This window comes from Trachypithecus francoisi, unplaced genomic scaffold (assembly GCF_009764315.1).
Source record: "Trachypithecus francoisi isolate TF-2019V2 unplaced genomic scaffold, Tfra_2.0 Lachesis_group11, whole genome shotgun sequence".
NCBI classification, from domain to species: Eukaryota; Metazoa; Chordata; class Mammalia; order Primates; family Cercopithecidae; genus Trachypithecus; species Trachypithecus francoisi.
Genome location: NW_022681456.1, coordinates 124,413,869 through 124,435,903, shown reverse-complemented (window position 1 = coordinate 124,435,903; position 22,035 = coordinate 124,413,869). Strand labels below are relative to the sequence as shown.

The 22,035-nt window shown below is 36.9% G+C and overlaps 1 protein-coding gene across 7 annotated transcripts in view; it reads right to left on the bottom strand.

Moving 5' to 3' along the window:
• Positions 1-21,069, bottom strand: part of CD163 (CD163 molecule) — a 35,566-nt gene extending 14,497 nt beyond the window's left edge. For 6 of the 7 annotated variants that reach the window (XR_004440067.1, XR_004440068.1, XM_033222942.1 and 3 more), the window contains exons 1-11: positions 20,811-21,069; positions 19,639-19,725; positions 18,277-18,600; positions 16,083-16,403; positions 14,053-14,373; positions 12,352-12,672; positions 2,943-3,257; positions 2,533-2,847; positions 2,069-2,161; positions 1,674-1,988; positions 262-582 (exon numbers count right to left, since the gene is read on the bottom strand). Coding sequence is in view for 5 of the 7 variants with exons in the window: in XM_033222942.1 (XP_033078833.1) it covers positions 262-582; positions 1,674-1,988; positions 2,069-2,161; positions 2,533-2,847; positions 2,943-3,257; positions 12,352-12,672; positions 14,053-14,373; positions 16,083-16,403; positions 18,277-18,600; positions 19,639-19,725; positions 20,811-20,856 (2,779 nt within the window). In the remaining 2 variants the exon portion in view is untranslated. The remainder of the gene's footprint in view (positions 1-261; positions 583-1,673; positions 1,989-2,068; positions 2,162-2,532; positions 2,848-2,942; positions 3,258-12,351; positions 12,673-14,052; positions 14,374-16,082; positions 16,404-18,276; positions 18,601-19,638; positions 19,726-20,810) is intronic. The other variant, XM_033222946.1, reaches the window with a different exon arrangement.
• Between the last annotated feature and the right edge of the window lie 966 nt (positions 21,070-22,035).

Here is a 22,035-nt window from a genome sequence, read left to right as displayed (position 1 = left end):
ATCTTTCAAGCCAACCATGGGGAGTATGATATCCTTTAGAATAATAAAAGCTGATCCTGAATATCTACAGGCCAAATTAAATAAAACCAATTACATCATCCAGGTAGGATAGATATTACCCACAAGTTACTCATTCTTGCTTAATTCAATCTAACAACTTAAGCCAGTGTGAGAATAGGAAAATAAAATCCAATGTCCCTTATCAAAAGATGATAGTGGGACTGCAGAATGGAATTTTCATATGGGTCAATGGATACTCACTGTCACATGTGATCCAGGTCTCCTCCGAGGGCCTGGCCAGTCTCTTCTCCCACGGAGATGATGGGCACTGCCACAGCGTGTCAGGTCCTTTTGGACACTGAACATTGTCCACCCACATGGGAATGGACATGGCCTTGTCGGAAGATGCAGGGTTGATTTTTCCTTTGTCTGCACAGCCCAGCTGCCTGCACACCACACCCACAGTGGTTTCAGACATGCTACTCCTGCCAACACTGCCCCAAGCTCCGTTGTAAAAAACTTCTAGACGCCCTGCACAGGCCTCTCTGCTGGCTTCACTGGTCAGTCTCAGAGACATGAACTCTGCAATGAAACATAGAATTAGTAGTTTTGCATCTTTTCTGAAGATTCAAAGACTCCTTCCCTTTACCTTGATGTAAGAATGGCTTTAAAAATAGGTACAATAGTACAATATGTCAGTTACTAATAATTCATTAGTAGCTTCTGGATGATTTCATAGATATTATTAAAATATTTTATTTATTCTATAAATGCATTACAGTTTTTTTAGTCTTAGGTTTTGGACTCAGAGACCTCTTCAGATTGCCCTCAATGATTCTAATGGACTTTCCAGAACTCAAAGGCTCAGCCTTTTTCAATTACATAGTTTGGATTTTTTCTCAAAAATATTCTTTTTTTTTTTTTTTGCAGCTGTCTTTGATAGTTAAAATTGTTAGACACTCAGGCACTAAAATCAATGTTTTGTGTACATCTCTCAAAATGACATAGTTCATTTGCTGACACTTCACAGTTTTGCTATGCATGTCTTCTACCAGATTTATGTCATTAAAATAGGAATAAATCACTTCTGGGATACAGAGTTTTTCATTTCCTTGTTACTGAATCATAGTTCTGCTTCCCCCAATATATTATGACATAGTACATTTTAAAACTTCAGAATGCTTTCTAAAACTCACCGTGTATACAAAGCAAGGGCAGTAACCTCACGCTAATTTTTGTTTCTATGACAAGTAAGTCTTATTTATCTGCCATGAAAAATTGCTTGGGCATGATAATTATCTTTTTTCCTGTAGAATGATGCAACATACGTATTTCTTCTTATCCCTTTAAATCTACTTGTTTACAAGAGTTGCCATTGGATCACTATCTAATATCCAGCCCAAAATATATTTATTGAAAACCTTCATTATGAACTTTGTTGTCATTTTCATGATATACAAGACCATTTCTGGTCTTTTCTCTTTACAATGTTACACTACCTTGCTCATGAAGTACCACCAGCACATCAAACCCAGACTTCTGTTGTCCTGACTCCCACAATAGTTCCTTTTAGATCTACTTTTCAGGAAAATCTTTAAGATTAATACCCCTCACTACCCTCTCTCAGTCCTTTCTCTATGTAATTGTGACCAGAGGTAATATGCATAATTTACCTGAGCAGATAACTCCTGCATCCTCCTTGTGCCTGCAGTTTTGCTGCCCCCAGCCATGTGAATGGCACTGCCAAATGCGGGATTCTTTTCCATTGCATTTCATCTCATCCAGCCAGATGGGCCCTGTTCCTTCTCCAAAATGAGCAGAACCAGTGGCATTAATGGCCTCTCCACAGCCCAGCTGTCTGCACACCACGTGGGCATCACTCAGGTCCCAGCTGTCATCACAGATGGTGCCCCAGGAGCCCTCATGATAGATCTCTACTCTCCCAGCACAGCGACCTCCTCCATTTACCAGGCGAAGTTGACCACTCTCTGCAAAGAGAAATGAAAATATTAATAACGAGCATTCCGCTTGTTATTAATATTTTCATAGATTTGTCACAGAGTCTCACCTATGCAGGCCACAGCACTTTCTTCTGGAATGGTAGGCCTTGTTGGGCCCAGAGATGATGAATTGCACGAGGACAGTGTTTGGGACTGGTTTCCTGCAAACACCAAAGTACTCAGTCATACAAGATACAAAAGGTTAGGGGAGTCAGACGAAATGTTATATGGATGAGTTGAGGACAAACATAGCTTAGAGATAGAGGGGAAGGTGGATGGTCAACAGGTTTGGAATAAATCAGGTGCTTTGAGATGGGCTTGGCACATAGTAAGCATTGGGTAACTATGAAGTCCATCAAAATCAGGTTTGCTCACCCTCTGAAAGACAAATGAGGTCAATACTCTGAAGCATGAATTAGTATTCATTCTTTTCATGATCCTCCAAAATGGATCATTGCATTTCACTTTTGTTCTTCAACCCTATGTACACCTTCTCTTAAGACTCATCACTGGCTGCCCCTCATCCTCTTACCTGAGCAAATTACAGAGGCCACTTGCCCTGAAGGACATAGTGAAGCACCCAGAGCAGTTACAGGACAATCTCCCATGTGCTGCTCAGTCCCAGTGCAGTGAAACATATGCCTCCAGACCTGACCATTTCCTTTTCCAAAATGTGCTCCTCCTGGGGTAGAAAGGGCAACTCCACATTTAAGCTGCTGGCAAAGAACGTGGGCATCTTCTATGTCCCAGTGAGAGTTGCAGAGGGATCCCCAGGCATCAAGCGTTTTGAGCTCCACTCTGCCCTCACATGGGGTCTTGCCATTCACCAAGCGAATTTCTGTGTATCCTGGAAGGAGACAGGGCTTTAGAAAAAGCTATGATTCCCTAACCCTGTCCCTTTCACAGTATGAGAACCAATTAAGGATGTTTTCTGGGTCTTACTTGAGCAGACTACTCCAACATCCCTGCTGTGGCTACAAGTTCCTTCTGGGCGTGGTGCTACTGGGCAGAGTGAAAGATGGGACTCATGTCCCTCACACTGGAATTCTTCAGCCCAGATCTGTCCATTTCCCTCTCCAAAGTGAGCTCCCCCCAGGATAGAGACGACTGTGCCACACTGTAATTCCCCGCATAGAACACTGGCAGCTTCCAGAGAGAAGTCCGAATCACAGACGGAGCCCCATGTGTCACCATGCTTCACTTCAACGCGTCCAGAACAGGGAATGTCTCCTCCAACCAGTCTGGGTTCCCTGTGGGCTGAAAAATAAATATTATTTCAGTGAGAGGTAATATGATTCCCAGGTTTCCATTCATGATGAGGGTGAGGAAGGTGGTGTGGAGTGGGAAATGGAGACGAGGGTGCTCAGTGATTTCCTACACTTGTTTGTCTTGGCTTTTCTGCCTTGAGTTGGGTATGGATAATTCTAGACCTCCCTATTCCTAGCTGAACTCATCCATCTGAGAGAATTCTGGGACTTGACCTTGTGCAGCCAACCATCCCCAGAGGCGATGATAACTCTGTTCTTCCAACATTTTGCTTACTTTATTCATAATAACATCAGAGACCACAAACAATGTGTATCTACTATCGCTATCTCTTAGTCTTGCACTCATTCCTGTATGCACTGCAATCTGGGGTCTGCTCAACCTTTTTGAATTGTTCTATGTAAAGCTTTTCAATATACTTCTTATTTTCAAAATGAACATCAGACTTCTTCCTTTTGACGTCTGTTACGTTTGGTATACGTGACCCTTCTTTGTACCATTTTCTCCTCCATTCTTTCTGATACTGCTTTATCAAAACATTTCATGTATTCCTTGAGTCAAAGTTCTGTCCGTAACCTTCTCATCTGCTCAATGGACATGTCTCAACTGCCAATAAATATATTTTCATCCATACTTTTTTCTTTAATTTTAGATCCACAAACGTATCTGCTTAGACATGTGGAACTTAAAGTATTCAAAGTTGAATGAATTATTGTATGACAAGCCCACTATATGCTTTATTTAATTAATGATATGCAGACCAAATTAGAATCACCTAAAATTGAACCACCACTTTATCTCACCACAAATAATGGTAATAATGATAGCAGTGAATATTAAGTAAGCATCTATTATATTATATATGGCATTCCAATAAGCATTTAACAAACATTATTTCATTTAATCCTTAAGATTGCCTTAGGAGACAATTGTTAATATCATTCTGATTTTACAGACAAGGAATCTGAAACATAGAGAGGTGAGATGTAGTAATTTGCTAAGGTAACACAACAAATTACTACAGAATTAGTAAGAGAACAGAATTTGAAGCCAGGCAGTATATTCCAGAGCCTAAAGTGCTGACCCTCATGAAATATTACACATGTAGAAAACCACCATATCTCTTAGTCCTCCAGCATATTTCTTCTTCTGCATATTTATTGCTATTGCCGTAAAGTGATTTGTCATCATCTGTCATGCAGACCTCTACAATAGCTTCCTAAATTGCTTCCTTGCTTCTAAGTCTTTTTTCCAAGAAATTTATGCCATGATTATAAATATATTAATAAATTTCAAATATTTTCATGTGATGTTTTTTCTTTAGCTAACTTAATGTTTCCTTAAAATTTATGCAATGATCCCTTACATACTTTCTTATGATTTCTGTAATAATCAGGCATGCAGTAATTAATCCAAAAGTATCAATGTAACCTATAATGTTGTCGGACTATTTTAGGCATCTGATGATGGGTGGGTTAAAAAGGCTGCCACAGAGTTCAGTCTGTCAGTGAAGATAGATAATACTAAAAATAATAATCATCATCATATTAGCTAACATGTACTTATAGCTCACTGTGTAATTCCTGTGAGGTAGGCCCTGTTACCACTCCCATTTTTCTTCTGAGCAAACTGCAGCACAAACAGCTTTCACAGATTCCCTAATTTCATCCAGCTATTAAAATTAAGGAGAGGTGATAAACACTATTTCTTTAGTACACTTTAAAATAGTATGCTGTTACCTTAAAAGCTTTAATATCTATTATTTTATCAACCAAATTTGATGCTCCAGCCTAAAGATGCTTGGGCATGCCATAATTTTCATACTTCTGTGCTTCTGTAGAAACTTTTCTCTCTACTTAAAATGTATTTCCCTACCTTACGTACCTAGGAAAAAGCTACTTCTTTTCAAAGCTATTCAATTTCTCACTAACAGCCTTCTCCTCCACGAACACAGTTCACTACAAGATATACATATTTTAATAGTGACGAATCCAAAAACAGAAATATGTATTAGACATAAAACTAACAAATAAAGGAGTCATCCGCTCTGTTTTAGACTATATAGGAGAGAATACCATAGATCTAAACTGGATCTTGAAAAAAGATGAGGAGTTTGCCAAATACAGAGTGTGTGAAACAACCTTTAAGGAATATACTCATTAAACAGCATGGTGTCACTGAAGAATTATAAGTAACTTACTGTAGCTGAAATTTAAAATATAAAGAAAAGACACATCAGAAATAATAAATGGAATTTATATTATGAAGATGCTCTTTGTCAAGTTAAGAAACACAACCATCAACATAAGTGAGTTTCTTTGAAAATACTCAGACGCAATATAAAGTACTTAAGAAATACAAACTATTTATTTTAACTCATTCTTTAAAAGAAATAAAGGAACTGGAAGCATTCCCCTTGAAAACTGGCACAAGACAGGGATGCCCTCTCTCACCACTCCTATTCAACATAGTTTTGGAAGTTCTGGCCACAGCAATCAAGCAAAAGAAAGAAATAAAGGGTATTCAATTAGGAAAAGAGGAAGTCAAATTGTCCCTGTTTGCAGATGACATGATTGTATATTTAGAAAACCCCATCATCTCAGCCCAAAATCTCCTTAAGCTCATAAGCAACTTCAGCGAAGTCTCAGGATACAAAATGAATGTGCAAAAATCACAAGCATTCCTATACACCAATAACAGACAAACAGAGAGACAAATCATGAGTGAACTCCCATTCACAATTGCTTCAAAGAGAATAAAATACCTAGGAATCCAACTCACAAGGAATGTGAACGACCTCTTCAAGGAGAACTACAAACCACTGCTCAATGAAATAAAAGAAGACACAAACAAATGGAAGATCATTCCATGCTCATCGATAGGAAGAATCAATATCGTGAAATTGGCCATACTCCCCAAGGTAATTTATAGATTCAATGCCATCCCCATTAAGCTACCAAAGACTTTCCTTCACAGAATTGGAAAAAACTACTTTAAACTTCATATGGAACCAAAAAAGAGTCCGCATTGCCAAGACAATCCTAAGCCAAAAGAACAAAGCTGGAGGCAGCGCACTACTGACTTCAAACTATACTAGAGGGCTACAGTAACCAAAACAGCATGGTACTGGTACTGAAACAGAGATATAGACCAATGGAACAGTGCAGAGCCCTCCGAAATACTACCACACATCTACAACCATCTGATCTTTGACAAACCTGACAAAAACAAGAAATGGAGAAAGGATTCCCTATTTAATAAATGGTGCTAGGAAAACTGGCTAGCCATAAGTAGAAAGCTGAAATGGATCCCTTCCTTACACCTTATACAAAAATTAATTCTAAATGGATTAGAGACGTAAATGTTAGACCTAAAACCATAAAAACTCTAAAAGAAAACCTAGGCAATACCATTCAGGACATAGGCATGGGCAAGGACTTCATGTCTAAAACACTAAAAGCAATGGCAACAAAAGCCAAAATTGACAAATGGGATCTAATTAAACTAAAGAGCTTCTGCACAGCAAAAGAAACTATCATCAGAGTGAACAGTCAACCTACAGAATGGGAGAAAATTTTTGCAATCTACTCCTCTGACAAAGGGCTAATATCCAGAACCTACAAAGAACTCAAACAAATTTACAAGAAATAAGCCTATCAAAAAGTGGGCAAAGGATATGAACAGACACTTCTCAAAAGAAGACATTTATGCAGCCAACAGACACATGAAAAAATGCTCATCATCACTAGCCATCAAAGAAATGCAAATCAAAACCACAATGAGATACCATCTCACACCAGTTAGAATGGTGATCATTAAAAAGTCAGGAAACAACAGGTGCTGGAGAGGATATGGAGAAACAGGAACATTTTTACACTCTTAGTGGGACTGTAAACAGTTCAACCATTGTGGAAGACAGTGTGGTGATTCCTCAAGGATCTAGAACTAGAAATACCATTTGACCCAGCCATCCCATTACTGGGTATATACCCAAAGGATTATAAATCATGTTGCTATAAAGACACATGCACACGTATGTTTATTGCGGCACTATTCTCAACAGCAAAGACTTGGAACCAACCCAAATGTCCATCAATGACAGACTGGATTAAGAAAATGTGACATATACACCACGGAGTACCATGCAGCCATAAAAAAGGATGAGTTCATGTCCTTTGTAGGGACATGGATTCAGCTGGAAACCATCATTCTCAGCAAACTATCGCAAGAAGAGAAAACCAAACACTGCATGTTCTCACTCATAGGTGGGAATTGAACAATGAGAACACTTGGACACAGGAAGAGGAACATCACACACTGGGGCCTGTCGTGGGGTGGGGGGAGGGGTGAAGGATAGTATTAGGAGATATACCTAATGTAAATGACGAGTTAATGGGTGCAGCACACCAACATGGCACTTGTATACATATGTAACAAACCTGCACATTGTGCATATGTACCTAGAACTTAAAGTATAAAAAAAAAAATAAAGAAAATTCAGTTGAAAATGAGGCCTTCTAAAGGTCTTAAGTCCTTTATAGATATCTGCTATCGAATATCAACAATTTTTGTAATCTGTTGATGTTACTATCACCATGATATAGATACACCGTCAGCCCATGCCAATCTACATACTCTGATTTACTTTCATCTCTCATAAACCTTTCACCTGATACTGAAATGTCTTAGAAAATGTTTTGAATATGACCATATTCTGTACTACAGCAATATAGAATACCTCAGCATGTCAAAATTTCACCAATTATCCATTAAATCTGCACAAAGCAAATTCCTATCCAAATTTGAGATGAAAAACATGTTATTTTCTAAACATAGATCAGAGTTTAAAGCAAACAACACCTCTACAACACATCCCACCCTTGAGTGGGATGGTCTTTCATTTCTTCTTTTTGAATCTTTATTCAAGGATGAAATTTCTCTAAGATATCATTAACTAGTATTCATATGACCCCAACCCCTTTTGGACAGCCCTAAATCTTTAAGTAAAAGTAATTTCCTAGATCAAGTCAAATTCTGGTTTGTTGTAACTTCTTACTCTTTTGTTTGGATCCATCTTGAACAAAATAAATCAAAAGAAAACCAGTTAAAAAGAAACAAACAAAAAAACAAGTATTTTGTTTTCCATTGTGAAAACTCATTAAGCAATTGAAAAAAAAGTCTGTTCTATAAATATCCTCTTGTTTTCTTTGTCCTAACATATTTGAGTCAGGGCAGAGGACAAATTCTCCTACTCAGAAAGTGACTTGGAGACTCCATCCTCAGCCTTTATTTCGTGAATCTGCTAGTAACATGTTAATCTATCCTATGGGTTGCTTTGCTTGTATCATTACTCTTTAGACATGGTTAGAATATTGGAAATTTATTCCTTTAATTGATTTTTTTCTGCTAAATCTCTGACTGTGTATTTACATAAAAGCAATTAAGTAAATTTTTGCACCTGGATTTAGTGCCATTCTCAACAACTGTTCCCCTGGCATTGGTGACTGAATCTGTTTTCCTTTCTTTCTCTAGAAAGATGAATAGATCTACAAAGAGCTTTAACATAATTAGAGATATAATTAACTAGAATTACTTCCTTTTGTTTAGTGATAAATAAAATATACAATTATGATTTAAAGAAGCATTAATGTATTTTCAACATTTAATGCTTTTCAGACTCTGAAGAAGTATGGAGATCATCATAATCTCAGAATTATTTCTCAATCCTAAGTTGAAATACAGCATAGCTCAAATGAACTGTTTCTTAAGGTCAGATGTCCTCTCTAGTACATACACAGACATCACAAACAAAATGTCTGAGATTCAAAGTAATTTTATGACCAAAATTTCCTAGACCTTTTTCTGTCAACAATTTATCTTAAATTGTTTCCAATTCTCCTGCTTAGTTGAATTCTTCTGGTTCTTTTCAGCTATGTAGCCCTGTGCTATATAAAAGTTAAAGAATTTAAACAGATTATCAGATTCGTAGCTTGTATTTGGCAGGCACAGAGACAGCATGTCCATTATTGAAAGAGACAGCATGTCATCATTGACAGAGACAGTATCAGTATGTCATCATTGAAAGTATCAAGTAAATCAAGAAACAAAAGTATAAACTATATTACTATCAAAACATGTAAAAAGCTAAAAACCAAGGCCCCCAACATAAGTAGAAGAACTTCCAAAACCTACAGAAATATAACAAAGGAGTTTGCAAAAGGAAATAAAAAGTGCACATGGCAAATAGCAAACAAAAATACAGCTCTGTAAAGTACTGAGCCCATCTTAAGTTGCAAATTTATATTATTTATGATTTCTATTATACACATCTCAATAGAATCCTGAATAATTTAGAACATGTTACCATAAGTAAGGGATTCTAGTAATGCAACCTAAAATATGGGTGTGATGTGATTGAATGGAGTTGATGGGCAGAATGGATTAATGACTCAGGTATGAGAGGCTAAAAAGCTAATGAGTCTTACACATGGTAAAATATTTGGGCAAACCTCACTTTGAAAAGAAAACCGTGTGCTCACTGATGCTTAAAAAATGCAGAATTTATTGGGCAAAGTACAAGAAACAAAACTACAAAAAAATCAGAATATTTGCATGACGTGGATTCTTCTTGCCACTTTTAGCATTTACAAGAAAGATGAATTCAGACTACAGTAGTTAGAATGCAAGCGGAAATGGGAGGAGGAATATCAATTTTATAAGGTGGTATGGTCTGCCTGCAGGTATTGTACATAGTTAATCAAGAGTCCCATAATTTGGAATTGAAAAATTGAAGATAAAACTCTAAGTATCCTGTCCCCCAAATTGAGATGGTGGTAAACTATAGCCTTATCAGAAGATAAAACTGATGCTCCAGATACAAAGGCAATGAGTCCACTGGCAAAGACGGAATTTAGGTCTTGTCCTTCCTCCCAAACCCACAGTTTCAAATGGCCTTAAGGCAGTGGTCAATAATTAAAGAGAAAGGCTGGTCATAGCATAGATCAAAGTGTATTTATATGCTCTTGGACTATAGTTACTTTCAGATGGCATTGGGTTATAAAGCAAGTAGACTAGAAGCTTAGTAACCTTGTAAAGAACTTTTTTGTTGAATTTGAGAGTAGCTGACATCAGCCCTTAATTAGCCAATCTTTAAAGTAATCCAAAGGTCCCTAAACCAATATTAGCAGAAAGTGGACTGTGAAAGGTGTGCTGTCCTTAGATAGAGATACTCTCCAAACCAAACTTGGATGTAACTGTGAAGAATAATGTGCCAGGAAGAACTACCCTGAGAGCAACACTGGGGCCCATGAAGGAGAGTGGACAGAAGACACCTTCTCAGAGGCCAGCATGTCATCTACTAGATTGGCTTTCCAAGGAACTCTCTGAGCTGCAGGATGGCTCATCCTTCCTGTCCAGTAGCATTTGATAATCACTTCAGCAAATCTATTCTGGATGTTTCTTGGTGACAACAGAGACACCAAAACAGCCTTAAACTGCTTACCTATTTGACTAATTTTAAATGAGAAAAAGTAAACACTGTCTTTCTTTAGCCACTATTATTTGTTTCTCTTTTACATACAGCAGAACTTAATGCTAATCAATGTAAAATACAATTAATAAGAAAATATACAAACCATTATAAATTTAGAAGAAAAACCTATAACCTAAAATATTTATATTAGTAAAACAGAAGAAATAAAACTTAAGACTCAACTCAAGAAGTTAGGGGCCAAAAAGAAATCAAACTTTAGGAAATCTGAAGAGAATTATTAGAAAAAAAAGTAAATTTTAATGAATTCAAAAGCAAATAAAGGTAACATTAATTTTTTAAAATCCAAATAATGATTTTCCAAAAAATTTAGCTAAGAAAATGGCTAATCTTGTCAGATAAAAGAAATTAAAAGAATAAATGAATACACACAGTAATAAATGATAAGAAATGTTATAGATATGGAAGTAATTTCAGACAGCTCTTTAAATACTGATGTGAAATTTGATCAAGACATTTTACTAAGTGAATACTTAAGGTACAAAACAATTTATACAACATGTCACCCTTTGGATAATGAAAGCAAATGATAGCTATATATAGATTTGTTTGTATTTTCTTGTATTTACCTGAAATATCTCAAATAATATATAAATATTCCAACCACATAAGTTGTCTGTGAGGAAAAGAATTGGATAGTAGTGGGGGAAGAGTTTACACTTTTTTCTTTTGAAGTTTAAACCATGTGATTATATTGCCAGGTCAAGAACATTTTTTAAAAAGTAATATAGCAATTCAAATTTACATCTTAAATGATTGCCTTTTTTTCAATTGGAGGATAATTTCCACTTAACTAGAAGTAAGCACCATTTGTTACATCAGGGAAATGTCCCTCGCTGCATGCCTAGGTTGGGAGGTATCTGGAGTCATACTGTTGGTTACAGGACGTGCAACACGTACAAGTTTCCATTCTGTGAGGTCTCTACATGTTTAATGGTTTTCTTGTACACTGTGTTTTCTAAAGTCTTTCCATTGCAGAGTAAAAGTTACATTTACTTTAGAATTATTTTAAAAGCATCACTTTTCAACAAAGTTAGCATTTGTATAAATATAATTAGCATAAAATACTAAAGATTATCCACAAACCCAACCCGTTTACAACTCATTTTTGAGCTTTTTAAAGAGGTTGCAGTGAAATATCCACAGGTTTTCAAAAAAAAGACAATTCTTTCACAGTACAATAGAGGGAGCTGAAGGTTGTGTCAGTTTATCCAACATGGTTATTTTTAAATCTTTTGGTGACATCCTGTGAAAGAAATATTGAATTCTCTTTTTTAAATTTTAATCCTCCTTAATCTCTTATACCTCTATTGATTTAAAAATTACTCAAAAACCAAAGTGAGCAAAACCTAAACACTTCTATCTAAAGTGCAATGTGAATTGTAAACTTATCTGTCTCTCCCAGTGGAATTTGTATAGATATTTTCTGGTTTCTTGAGAATGATCTAGTCATAAGGACCAATGTTTCTTTTCAATGTCAAAGGCAGTACTGGAAATTTACACCCTTCTTCTTAACAAGTTGATTGAAAGTCATACCTGAGCAGGTAATTTTGGCTTCTTCATAGTGATCACAGGTAAGTCCACCCCATTGCCAGTTCTTGCAGTCCCAAAGAGAAGTTTCATTTCCGTTACAGCTACTTAGAAACAGCCACGTGTTTGTTGCCTGGATTTTGGAGTATACTTGATAGGATGTTTTGAGTGCAGATCCACATCCCAGCTGCCTGCAAACCACATCAGCTTCTTTCAGTCCCCAGCCTCTGTCACACACCTTCCCTAACAGTCTCTGAATCTCCACCTCAACTGTCCCAGCACAGCGGCTGCCTCCACCTCTAAGTCTTAGCTCCAGATCTGATCCATCTGCAAAAGAAACATAAACTTAAACCATCGATACATATGGAGGTTAGCTTCCAGAGGATTTTTTTTTGTCTTTTTTCTTCTCTGATACTGATACACTGGAAATTATAGCTTTTAAGAAACAATAAGATAGACCACAAATTTTTGTTAGAAATGGGACTGCAGTTTCAAGGGTTGATAAAAATTGTCAGTGGCAGAAAGATACGAGCAAAGCAATTCTGCTTTAAAAGAGATTTCTCAAAAAGTGGGTGAAGGATATGAACAGATACTTCTGAAAAGAAGGCATTTATGTGGACAACAAACATGAAAAATAGCTCATCATCACTGGTCATTAGAGAAATGCAAATCAAAACCACAATGAGATACCATCTCATCACAGTTAGAATCGCGATCATTAAAAAGTCTGGAAACAGATGTTGGCAAGGATGTGGAGAAATAGGAATGCTTTTACACTGTTTGGTGGGAGTGTAAATTAGTTCAACCATTATGGAAGACAGTGTGGTGATTCCTTAAGGATCTAGAACTAGAAATACCATTTGACCCAGCGATCCCATTACTGGGTATACACCCAAAGGATTATAAATCTTTCTACTATAAAGACACATGCACATGTATGTTTATTGCAGCACTATTCACAATAGCAAAGACTTGGAACCAACCCAAATGCCCATCAATAATAGACTGGATAAAGAACATGTGGTACACATACACCATGGAATACTACACAGCCATAAAAAAGAATGAGGTTATGTCCCTTGAAGGGACACGGATGAAGCTACAAACCATCATCCTCAGCAAACTAACACAAGAACAGAAAACCAAGCACCTCATGTTCTCACTCATAACTGGGAATTGAACAATGAGAACACATGGACACAGGAAAAGGAACATCACACACTGGGGCCTGTCAGGGGGTGGGGGGAAAGGGGAGGGAGAGCATTAGGACAAGTACCTAATGCACGGGGGGTTAAAACCTAGATGACAGGTTGATACGTGAAGCAGACCACCATGGCACATGTATACCCATGTAACAAACTTGCACATTAAACACATGTATCCCAGAACTTAAAGTTAAAAAAAACAAGTAAATTTAAAATTTTACAGAGATTCCTATGAAATTTTGTCTCTCTGAGCTCCAGGTAGATTCTGAGTTTGAAGTGTGCTCCATAACAGTAGTCTGAGTAATTATTACAGAGAATGACGTCAGACAACTCTCCAAACTAGTTGAATAAAGAACATGTCAAAGATTACAAGTATAAAGGAATTCCCAGCAAGGAACTAGGCATTTCTACTTCTTACATCTATTCCTACTCCTAAGGAGCACAGGACTTTCTCTTTCTGCTTTTCTTTTTGTTTAGTGTTTTGGTTTGGGTTTTAACGTACCAGAACATGTTACGCCAGCATCTTCATTGTGATTGCAATAATGCTTTCCCCATTCATGGTGTTTACATTGCCAGACCGCAGGTTCATGTCCCTGGCAAGAAACACTGTCAAGCCAGATGTGTCCAAATCCCTCACTGGCGTTAACTCGACCAATGGCGGTGATAGCAGTTGGACATCCCAGTTGCTTGCATGCCACAGCAGCATCATGACTGTCCCAGCCGTCATCACATATTGTCCCCCATTCTCCTTGGAATCTCACTTCTAATCTTCCTGAACATTCAGTGACTCCATCTACCAGTCTCAGGCTCAGATCTGCTCCCTCTGTAACAGAGATACACAACAGGTCTGCGATAAGGAAGTAAGAACATGAGACTATAAATAGCTGTACCTAAGATGAGTTAAGGAAAACGGGAGAGATGTAAGTGGAGACAGAGAAAACTGTGATGTACTATACTAGCACTGGAAATCATTCAAGATGGAAGGAGGAGTGGATCAGGCAAGAAGATGGACATCTCAGTATAGATAGCATATACTACAGGAAGTGTTTCTAACAGGAGATCCAGTGACTGAATTTCATCTAGGACCTACTATTTGACCACCACAGAGTTCTTGTTAGAACTGTTTACTTTTTCTGGTTAATATATATTCGCATGTGTTTAACTGGCACCCACATCCTTCAGTTTGCCTCCATACTTAGCAATCCCTTTTGCCTCTGACTGCATTCTCCATTGATACTACCTAGGCTGTGTTGTATACCTGAACCTGTTGTGTCCACTTCCTTAGTTTAAAAGCAGAGCAAAGAGAAAGGAGGCTTCAGTACTACAATTTTCACCTTCCCCAAATCAATATTCTTCAAAGAATAGACGTTGATTCTGAAGAATATTCTGTAATAAATTAAACTGGTTTTTTCCGCTGGCAGTTTCCATTTTCATTCTCACGATATTATTTATTGTGATTCCTCAGCATGTGCTAACTGGGGGCCTAGAGAAATTTTGATGGGTAAAAGAGAATGGAAGGTATAGTCTGTGATTTTTCTACTCCAAATTCTTCACATTCTTTAGCTAACAAAACCTATCTTTCTTGTAGGAGTTCCATTCATTGTGGTTCAGGCTACAGCTGATCACATTTTTCAACAAGAAAAAGCCTGTTCAAGACATGCAGAAAGAGAGAGAACCCAGATGACATTGTTCAAGAACCTGAATCCAACCATGCATGAGGCTAACTATACCCTCTGAATTTCCCAGTTTTGTGAGCCAGTATTCTCTTCGTTTTGAATGAGTTTGAATGGAAGTTCATTTATTTGCACAGAGAGAGAGAAAGAGAGAAAGAGAAAGAGACCTGGTGAAGATAGGGATTTTTTACTCTTATTTTCTAAGTGTTCTCTGGGGTTCAAGACACACTCAATCTCCTTTTATACTAAGAATTCAACAGAAAAACGAAGAGTGGTTCTCTGCACACACAAACCATTGTACCTGCCCCCAGTCTGAGTATCAACGTGAAAGTCTCTAGACAGATACAATGCATATCTAGTATAAATAAAATTTTAATGGGAAACCAATATTGATTTTTAAAAAGTGATTTGCTTCTGTGAATTTGAAAAATGATTTGGGAAGGAGTGGGTTAATAAGGCTAATGAGGAGGCTTTTGTGGATTAGATGATAACTGGAGTGGTTTCGTCTTAAAACTTCATAGTGCAAAATTTCCTAGTAAAGCCCTTCCTTCCTTCCTTTTTCCCCTCTTTTTCTTTTCGGTCTCTCCCTTTCTTTATGGGCTTTTCCTAAACACTGTCTTCTTTTCTTATGACCTGGATCTCAGTTTCACTATACACCCTTCTTCCCTAACCTATTTCTCCTAATTTCAGTTAAGGTAAAAAGTCCACAGGTATCAGAATGAAACCTGAAGTTAGGTTAAAATGTGGTGACAAAAGAAACAGACTTCATTATGTTCTTAAGAGTTCAGGCTTTTAAGATTTATTACCCCTTTCTTTTGTCCTCTCCTGGAGAATAGAATGAGCCAAGATCAGTCCTTACTTGAGCAAATCACTCCAGCATCCTCAGCATGATCACAGTTATGCTTTCCCCATCCTTGATGTTTGCAGTTCCAGAGAGCTGACTCATTTCCGTTGCATATAAGATCATCAAACCAGATTGGTCCAGAGCCTTCTCCAAAATTAGCTGAACCAGAGAAACTGACAGCACTTCCACATTCAAGTTGTTTACAAACCACAGATGCATGATCGATGTTGAAGTTATCATCACACACTGTTCCCCACTGTCCTTGGAATTTGATCTCTATTCTTCCAGAACACATATTCCCTCCATTCGTCAGCCTCATTTCCAAATTGGATCCATCTGGAGCAGAGAAAAGACCAGAGTTCAGAAGTTACATTCATTTAGAAGTGATTTTAGAAAATAAGTTTCCTCTGGACACTTGGGATTTGATGTTGTCCTTAAAATGGTGCCTGATTTTAGATGTTGCCCAGCTCCACAGAGTGGAGAATTTTAGTATGTTAAAATCTAGGAAGCAATTAGGATTTTTATCTGTATCTACTTGCAAAGGAAAATATTTACAGATTAAAGTTTTTAAACTTTCTGTTTTGTTTTGTTTCCTTCCATTACTAGGATAGATGTAAATACTCTTTTTATATAGAAATAGATAAATTCGACTCAACGTATTTAAATTTGACTCCAGTTAAAGCTTTAGGTGTATAAATTTCAAAAAGCAAATTGATTAACTCCACTGGTAGTTATAAAACAACAGAAAATAAGAGCTAAAAGTACTACACTGATGTTTTAGCTAAACAGCTCATTCTATAGACAGCAATAATTATGATAAGAGCCTGCTAAAATTTATGATAATTTTAAACTTTGCAGTAGAAGTTACTTTTGTTATTCTCCATTTCACACCTCCCATAGTGATTAAAAATAAGAGGAAAGAAGGAGGAGACGGAAGAGGAAGAGGAGAAAGAAGAAAGAGAACTGAGTCACCAAGAGAACCATGAGGATCTTCAGCACCTGTTATGTACCAAACAGTATGCCAGTAGTTTTACATGTATTATATCATTGAGTCCTCAGAGACTGAAGTTTAAAGAGATTTGACAACTTGCACAAAATCATAGGATATTAGCTATGGAAAATTTATTTCAGCATTTTTCTAGATGCTACTGTGTGTTTCTCTTATCACGTCACAATGCCTGGACAGAGATAAATCCTTTCTATAGTCAGTCTTCTGGGAGAGAGAGAGGCTGGGAGGTGAGAGGGTTGCATAAAAAATTAATGAAACAGGCCAATCATGGTGGCTCACGCCTGTAATTCCAGCATTTTGGGAAGCCAAGGCAGGCAGATCACCTGAGGTCAGGAGTTCAAGACCAGCCAGGCCAAAATGGTGAAACCCCATCTCTGCTAAAAATATAAAAATTAGCCAGGTGTGGTGGCAGGTGCCTATAATCCCAGCTACTCAGGAGGCTAAGGCAGGAGAATCGCTTGAACCTGGGAGGTGGAGGTTGCAGTGAGCCAAGATCGTACCATCGCACTCCAGGCTGGAGAAATGGGAGCCCAGGAATCTGAATTGGGTCAGAAATGTGCCCTTGGAATTTGCCAGGAGAAAGTCTTGACACATGGCTTTCTCAGTTATTGTGGGGCCAATTGCAATAAAACATATGAAGATGTTTTGTAAATTAAAACCACAACGTAAATGAAATGAATAGCACTACACACTGGATCAAGCAAGTATGGTTTCAAAGAATCCTTCCTACAACAAGAAATGATGTATTAAAGCTAGAAATAGTTGATTTTTGTTCACTAAGTTGATTATCAGTTAATGGACAAAAGGGTAATAATTTGTGGGTCAATACATCAAAACAAGTCACTGGGAAACAGAACAAGGAAATAACTTAGATGTCATGATATTTTTATGATATAGGAATAGTAGGTTACATTAAGCTTACTGAATATAAAATTTAAGCCACCACTTTTTGGCTTTTTGGCTAAGATCACGTATAAAATTGAAGCCAGTCACTTCCTCATTAATCACAGTGTTCAGAATTATTTTTATTTAAAAAAAAAATGACCTTGTGTTTTGTGGTTTTCTAGCAATGGATTGAGTACTTTTATACAAGAACTAGATTGCTTACAGGAAAGTGGCTTATTCTAGGTTTTAATCCATCTGCATATTTCTTCCCCACCAAGGATTTTGTGTTGAGGCTTTGACTAATGCAAGTCTTACCTGAGCAGGTCACTCCAGCATCTTGTTGGTGAGTACAGTTACTATGCTTTCCCCATCCATCATGTTTGCAGTCCCAAAGAGCTGACTCATTCCCACGACAAGAAACATGATCCATCCAAATGCGTCCAGAACCTGCACTGGAATTAGCCCATCCAGTGGCTTTGATAGCAGTTGGACATCCCAGCTGGTTACAAATCACAGAGACCGCTTCCATGCTCCAGCCATTATTACACACCGTTCCCCACTCCTCCTGGACTTTCACTTCCACTCTCCCACTACACTTGTTTTCACCATCCACTAGCCTCAGCTCCTTGTCTGTTCCTCCTGCAACAATGGATTAAGACAGTCATTGGCCAAGGTCGCAAAAAGCAGGTAAAAAATTATTTTTTACATAAATTATTGATCCTTCAAACTCAGATTCGAGAACCATCCTAGTTCTATACATGGTAAAATAGAAGAATGTTACTTCACAGTCATTCAAATATAAGTATCAGTATCACTGGTTTCAAATTAAGCAGTGCTATATAACCAGTAAAGGCAAGTAACACAATAGTGTTTAATAGCTTTATTTTATGGTTGGAGAGTCTTAATAGTGGCAATTTATATAATTTCCAATGAAGCGTTTTCGAGTTAAATACGATGCTACAAAATGTTATGGGGATGAACTTTTTACATTTCTCCAAAATCGTAAGGTCGATAGAAAGAAGGCTAATAGAGAATTTATGAAGATGAAAAGACTAGTTGTAAGAAATTTAACCCTTATTTCATACAAATATGTAAAATAGCATAAATCTTAAAAACACTAGACTGAAACTTATCTACTTAAATAAAAATTAAGATGGATATATTTTCCTGCTATTTTCTACCAAAAAATAAATCTCTTTGTACTCTCTTCCCACCCCTAGATGATAGATGATCTCAGTTGCCTCCTTGGCATTATTTTAGCTTTATTTAGGAATCCAGTGGTCCCAACAACCAGGCATCTCTCAATACATTTTTAGATAAATTTTGGCATTTGAATTTACTAATGTGTTTCCGAAATTCACTTTTGTTCTAATGATTCTGAAGTTTCTCCTCCTTTGTATTCTTTCCTATTTTTTAGCTCAACATTATTTCTAATCTTTAAGTAAAATTCATTTTTCTGCTGTGAGTTTATTTTATTTGGTGAGGAACCATGCTAATATTTTGGTGTCGCGTGGTTAGATTTTTATTGTGTGCTTTTAATAATATCTGATCCTTTGAATACACGGAGCATGTCACCTAGTTTTTAGATGCTACTCAGCCTTTGGAAAAATTGTTTGCCTTTTAACTGTTCTTGTCAGAATGGGCGAAGCCTGTAAGTAAATTTGACAGAGTACTCACCAAGAGAACCGGTGACAAAACAGGCACTGAGAAGTAAGATCACAGCAATAGTGAAGGGACTCAAGTTGACAAAATGTCTTCTGGCGTCTGTGAAAAAGAAGAGGGCAAAAGTAGCATCTTCCCAAAAAGAGACTTTGGAGAAGATAGACGGTTTCAGAGGTGAATTAACAAAGCAGGTCAAACCAAGACAGAAAACCCTTCCTTTTAAATTGCAAGGCCGGCAGGAAACATTCATACCCAGGCTCATATAGTTTCAGTGAAATAGCTTTGAAAATGTTCATGTTTATAGGCAACCTAGAGGTGAGGGACTAGAAGAAGGTTGGTGGTGGAAATGAGAATTGCAAGGGCAACCCTTAAAACCTGGAAAATGAGAACAACATCAATGAAATTTATAGTAGACAATTCTCCCAGCAGGCACAGGGAAGGTATCCTGAGATTTCTCTATTCCCTAACCACCTCGATATTCAATTACGGATGCCCCCATCTTCAAGACTACCTGAGCCACACTGATAGAGGATAAGTTCCATGAGTAAATGAATTATATCTATCATGTTCACCATAATTTCACCAGTACCTGGCTTGATGCTTGCCAAATAGTAGCTAGCTGAACAATACTTTGATGGAATAAAGTGATGATATTCATATCTGAAAAGCTCAAATATTAAATCTTGTCATCTTTACCTGTATCATTATCATATAATACACTCTTTAATGCTGTTATTACTCTCATATCTTCTTATTACTCTAACCCAACACTAATTTAAAACTAAAAATGCTAAATGATTTTAACATGTCCAAATAACTCTCGAAATAGATAACTCACTTATCAGAGTAGATAATCTTCTTTATGTAATTAACTCTCTATCCATATTCATTTCTGCGTATTCCATCTTTTCTAACAACTATTTTTTCATACTCAATACATTTCAGTTAACTTTAGTTCCTGACTTAATTTCACCTCAGCAGTTTTACAAAATTAATGCCAACTCTGATTCCTATATCACATCTTCAATTTTGAATCTATGGCAGATCAAAGATGCTGCCATATAAGCCTATGTCCTTTTTCCACTCCTTACTCTTCTCATGCCAATCACTTTTAAATCACATCCATTGACTGTCATAATAATATACCCCATTAAAGGGGAAATGTAGAATAAATGAGAAGCTTTTACCAGCAGATCCAGAGTCTTCAAGTGGCACCATTCTGAGTTTGTTCATTCCAAAGTTTTATAACTTCAATGATTCTTAAATCTTCTTGTATTGTTCCGTAGAAATGTTCTTCTAAAGAAAAGGACTAAGAATTCTAAAAATCACTTCACTCTCATGAAAATGAAAAGGCTACATATGGAGGCGGAGTCAACCCAAAAAGAGAAGTCATTGAAAGAGCTGAGGTTCAATTTCGTACTCATGTTTTCTTCAATATGGGACATGAAACAACCAAAGGAAATTGGGAAACACTTCCCACAGATTTCGAAAAATTAGAGGAAATACTAACTCATATGCTGCTGTTGCTGAATTAAATATTTTACATTTTTGAACTTCATTCTGGACAAATATATGAGACACAAAAAGGTACTGTCATGTAGAAAAATTATGTAAAAAAACTAAAGCAAAACAGGTAAAACAATTAAATAATTAATGTTTTATTATATCCACTTTTAATTTTATTTCCATAATCAAATGTGTCTAATGAGTAATTTTGTGTAAGTTGTTGAGACACAGCATTTGTCATTTCTTTTCTAATGGGATGAAGTACACCAAGAGAATTAGCCATGACTATTACTGATATTACAAATGGTGAAACAAAAATTAGCAAAACATGGTTTTAGCTCTATATAACTCAGATTCAAGTAAGAGAAAAACATATGATAATAACAATGAACATAAAGTTAAAGTGTGGGGGTAAAAATAATGGATGAAGTAGTCCTATCTATTGAGAGAAAGGAATGAACAGTCAGAAAACTCTTTTCTCTGAGGAAAGGCTTAAATTGTGTCCTAAAAGATGAGAAATACATTGCCAAAGGGACAAATGATAAAGGAGTTTAAGGCATAAGAAATAGCACATACAAATGAATATTTATATATAAAAACATATCAGCTCGAAATAACTACTAATAGTTTATCATGGCATACATATTGTCAGGTGTTAGTGATGGGCCTGAAATGGGGAATTAAAGTAGCATCTCCAGCCTTCCAAAGAGACATTCACTAGAACTCAGTCAACAAAGGCATCCTGCTTTCTTCCATTTCTTGGGCATGCCAAATTTCTCCCTGCCTCATAGTATGTCATACATATTGTTCCTTCTGTGTTTACTGCCTCCCTAACAGTACCTTTCTCTAAGATAACTCTTTATTTCTCAGTTAAACATCCCTTCACTAGGAGAAATAACTCCAAAC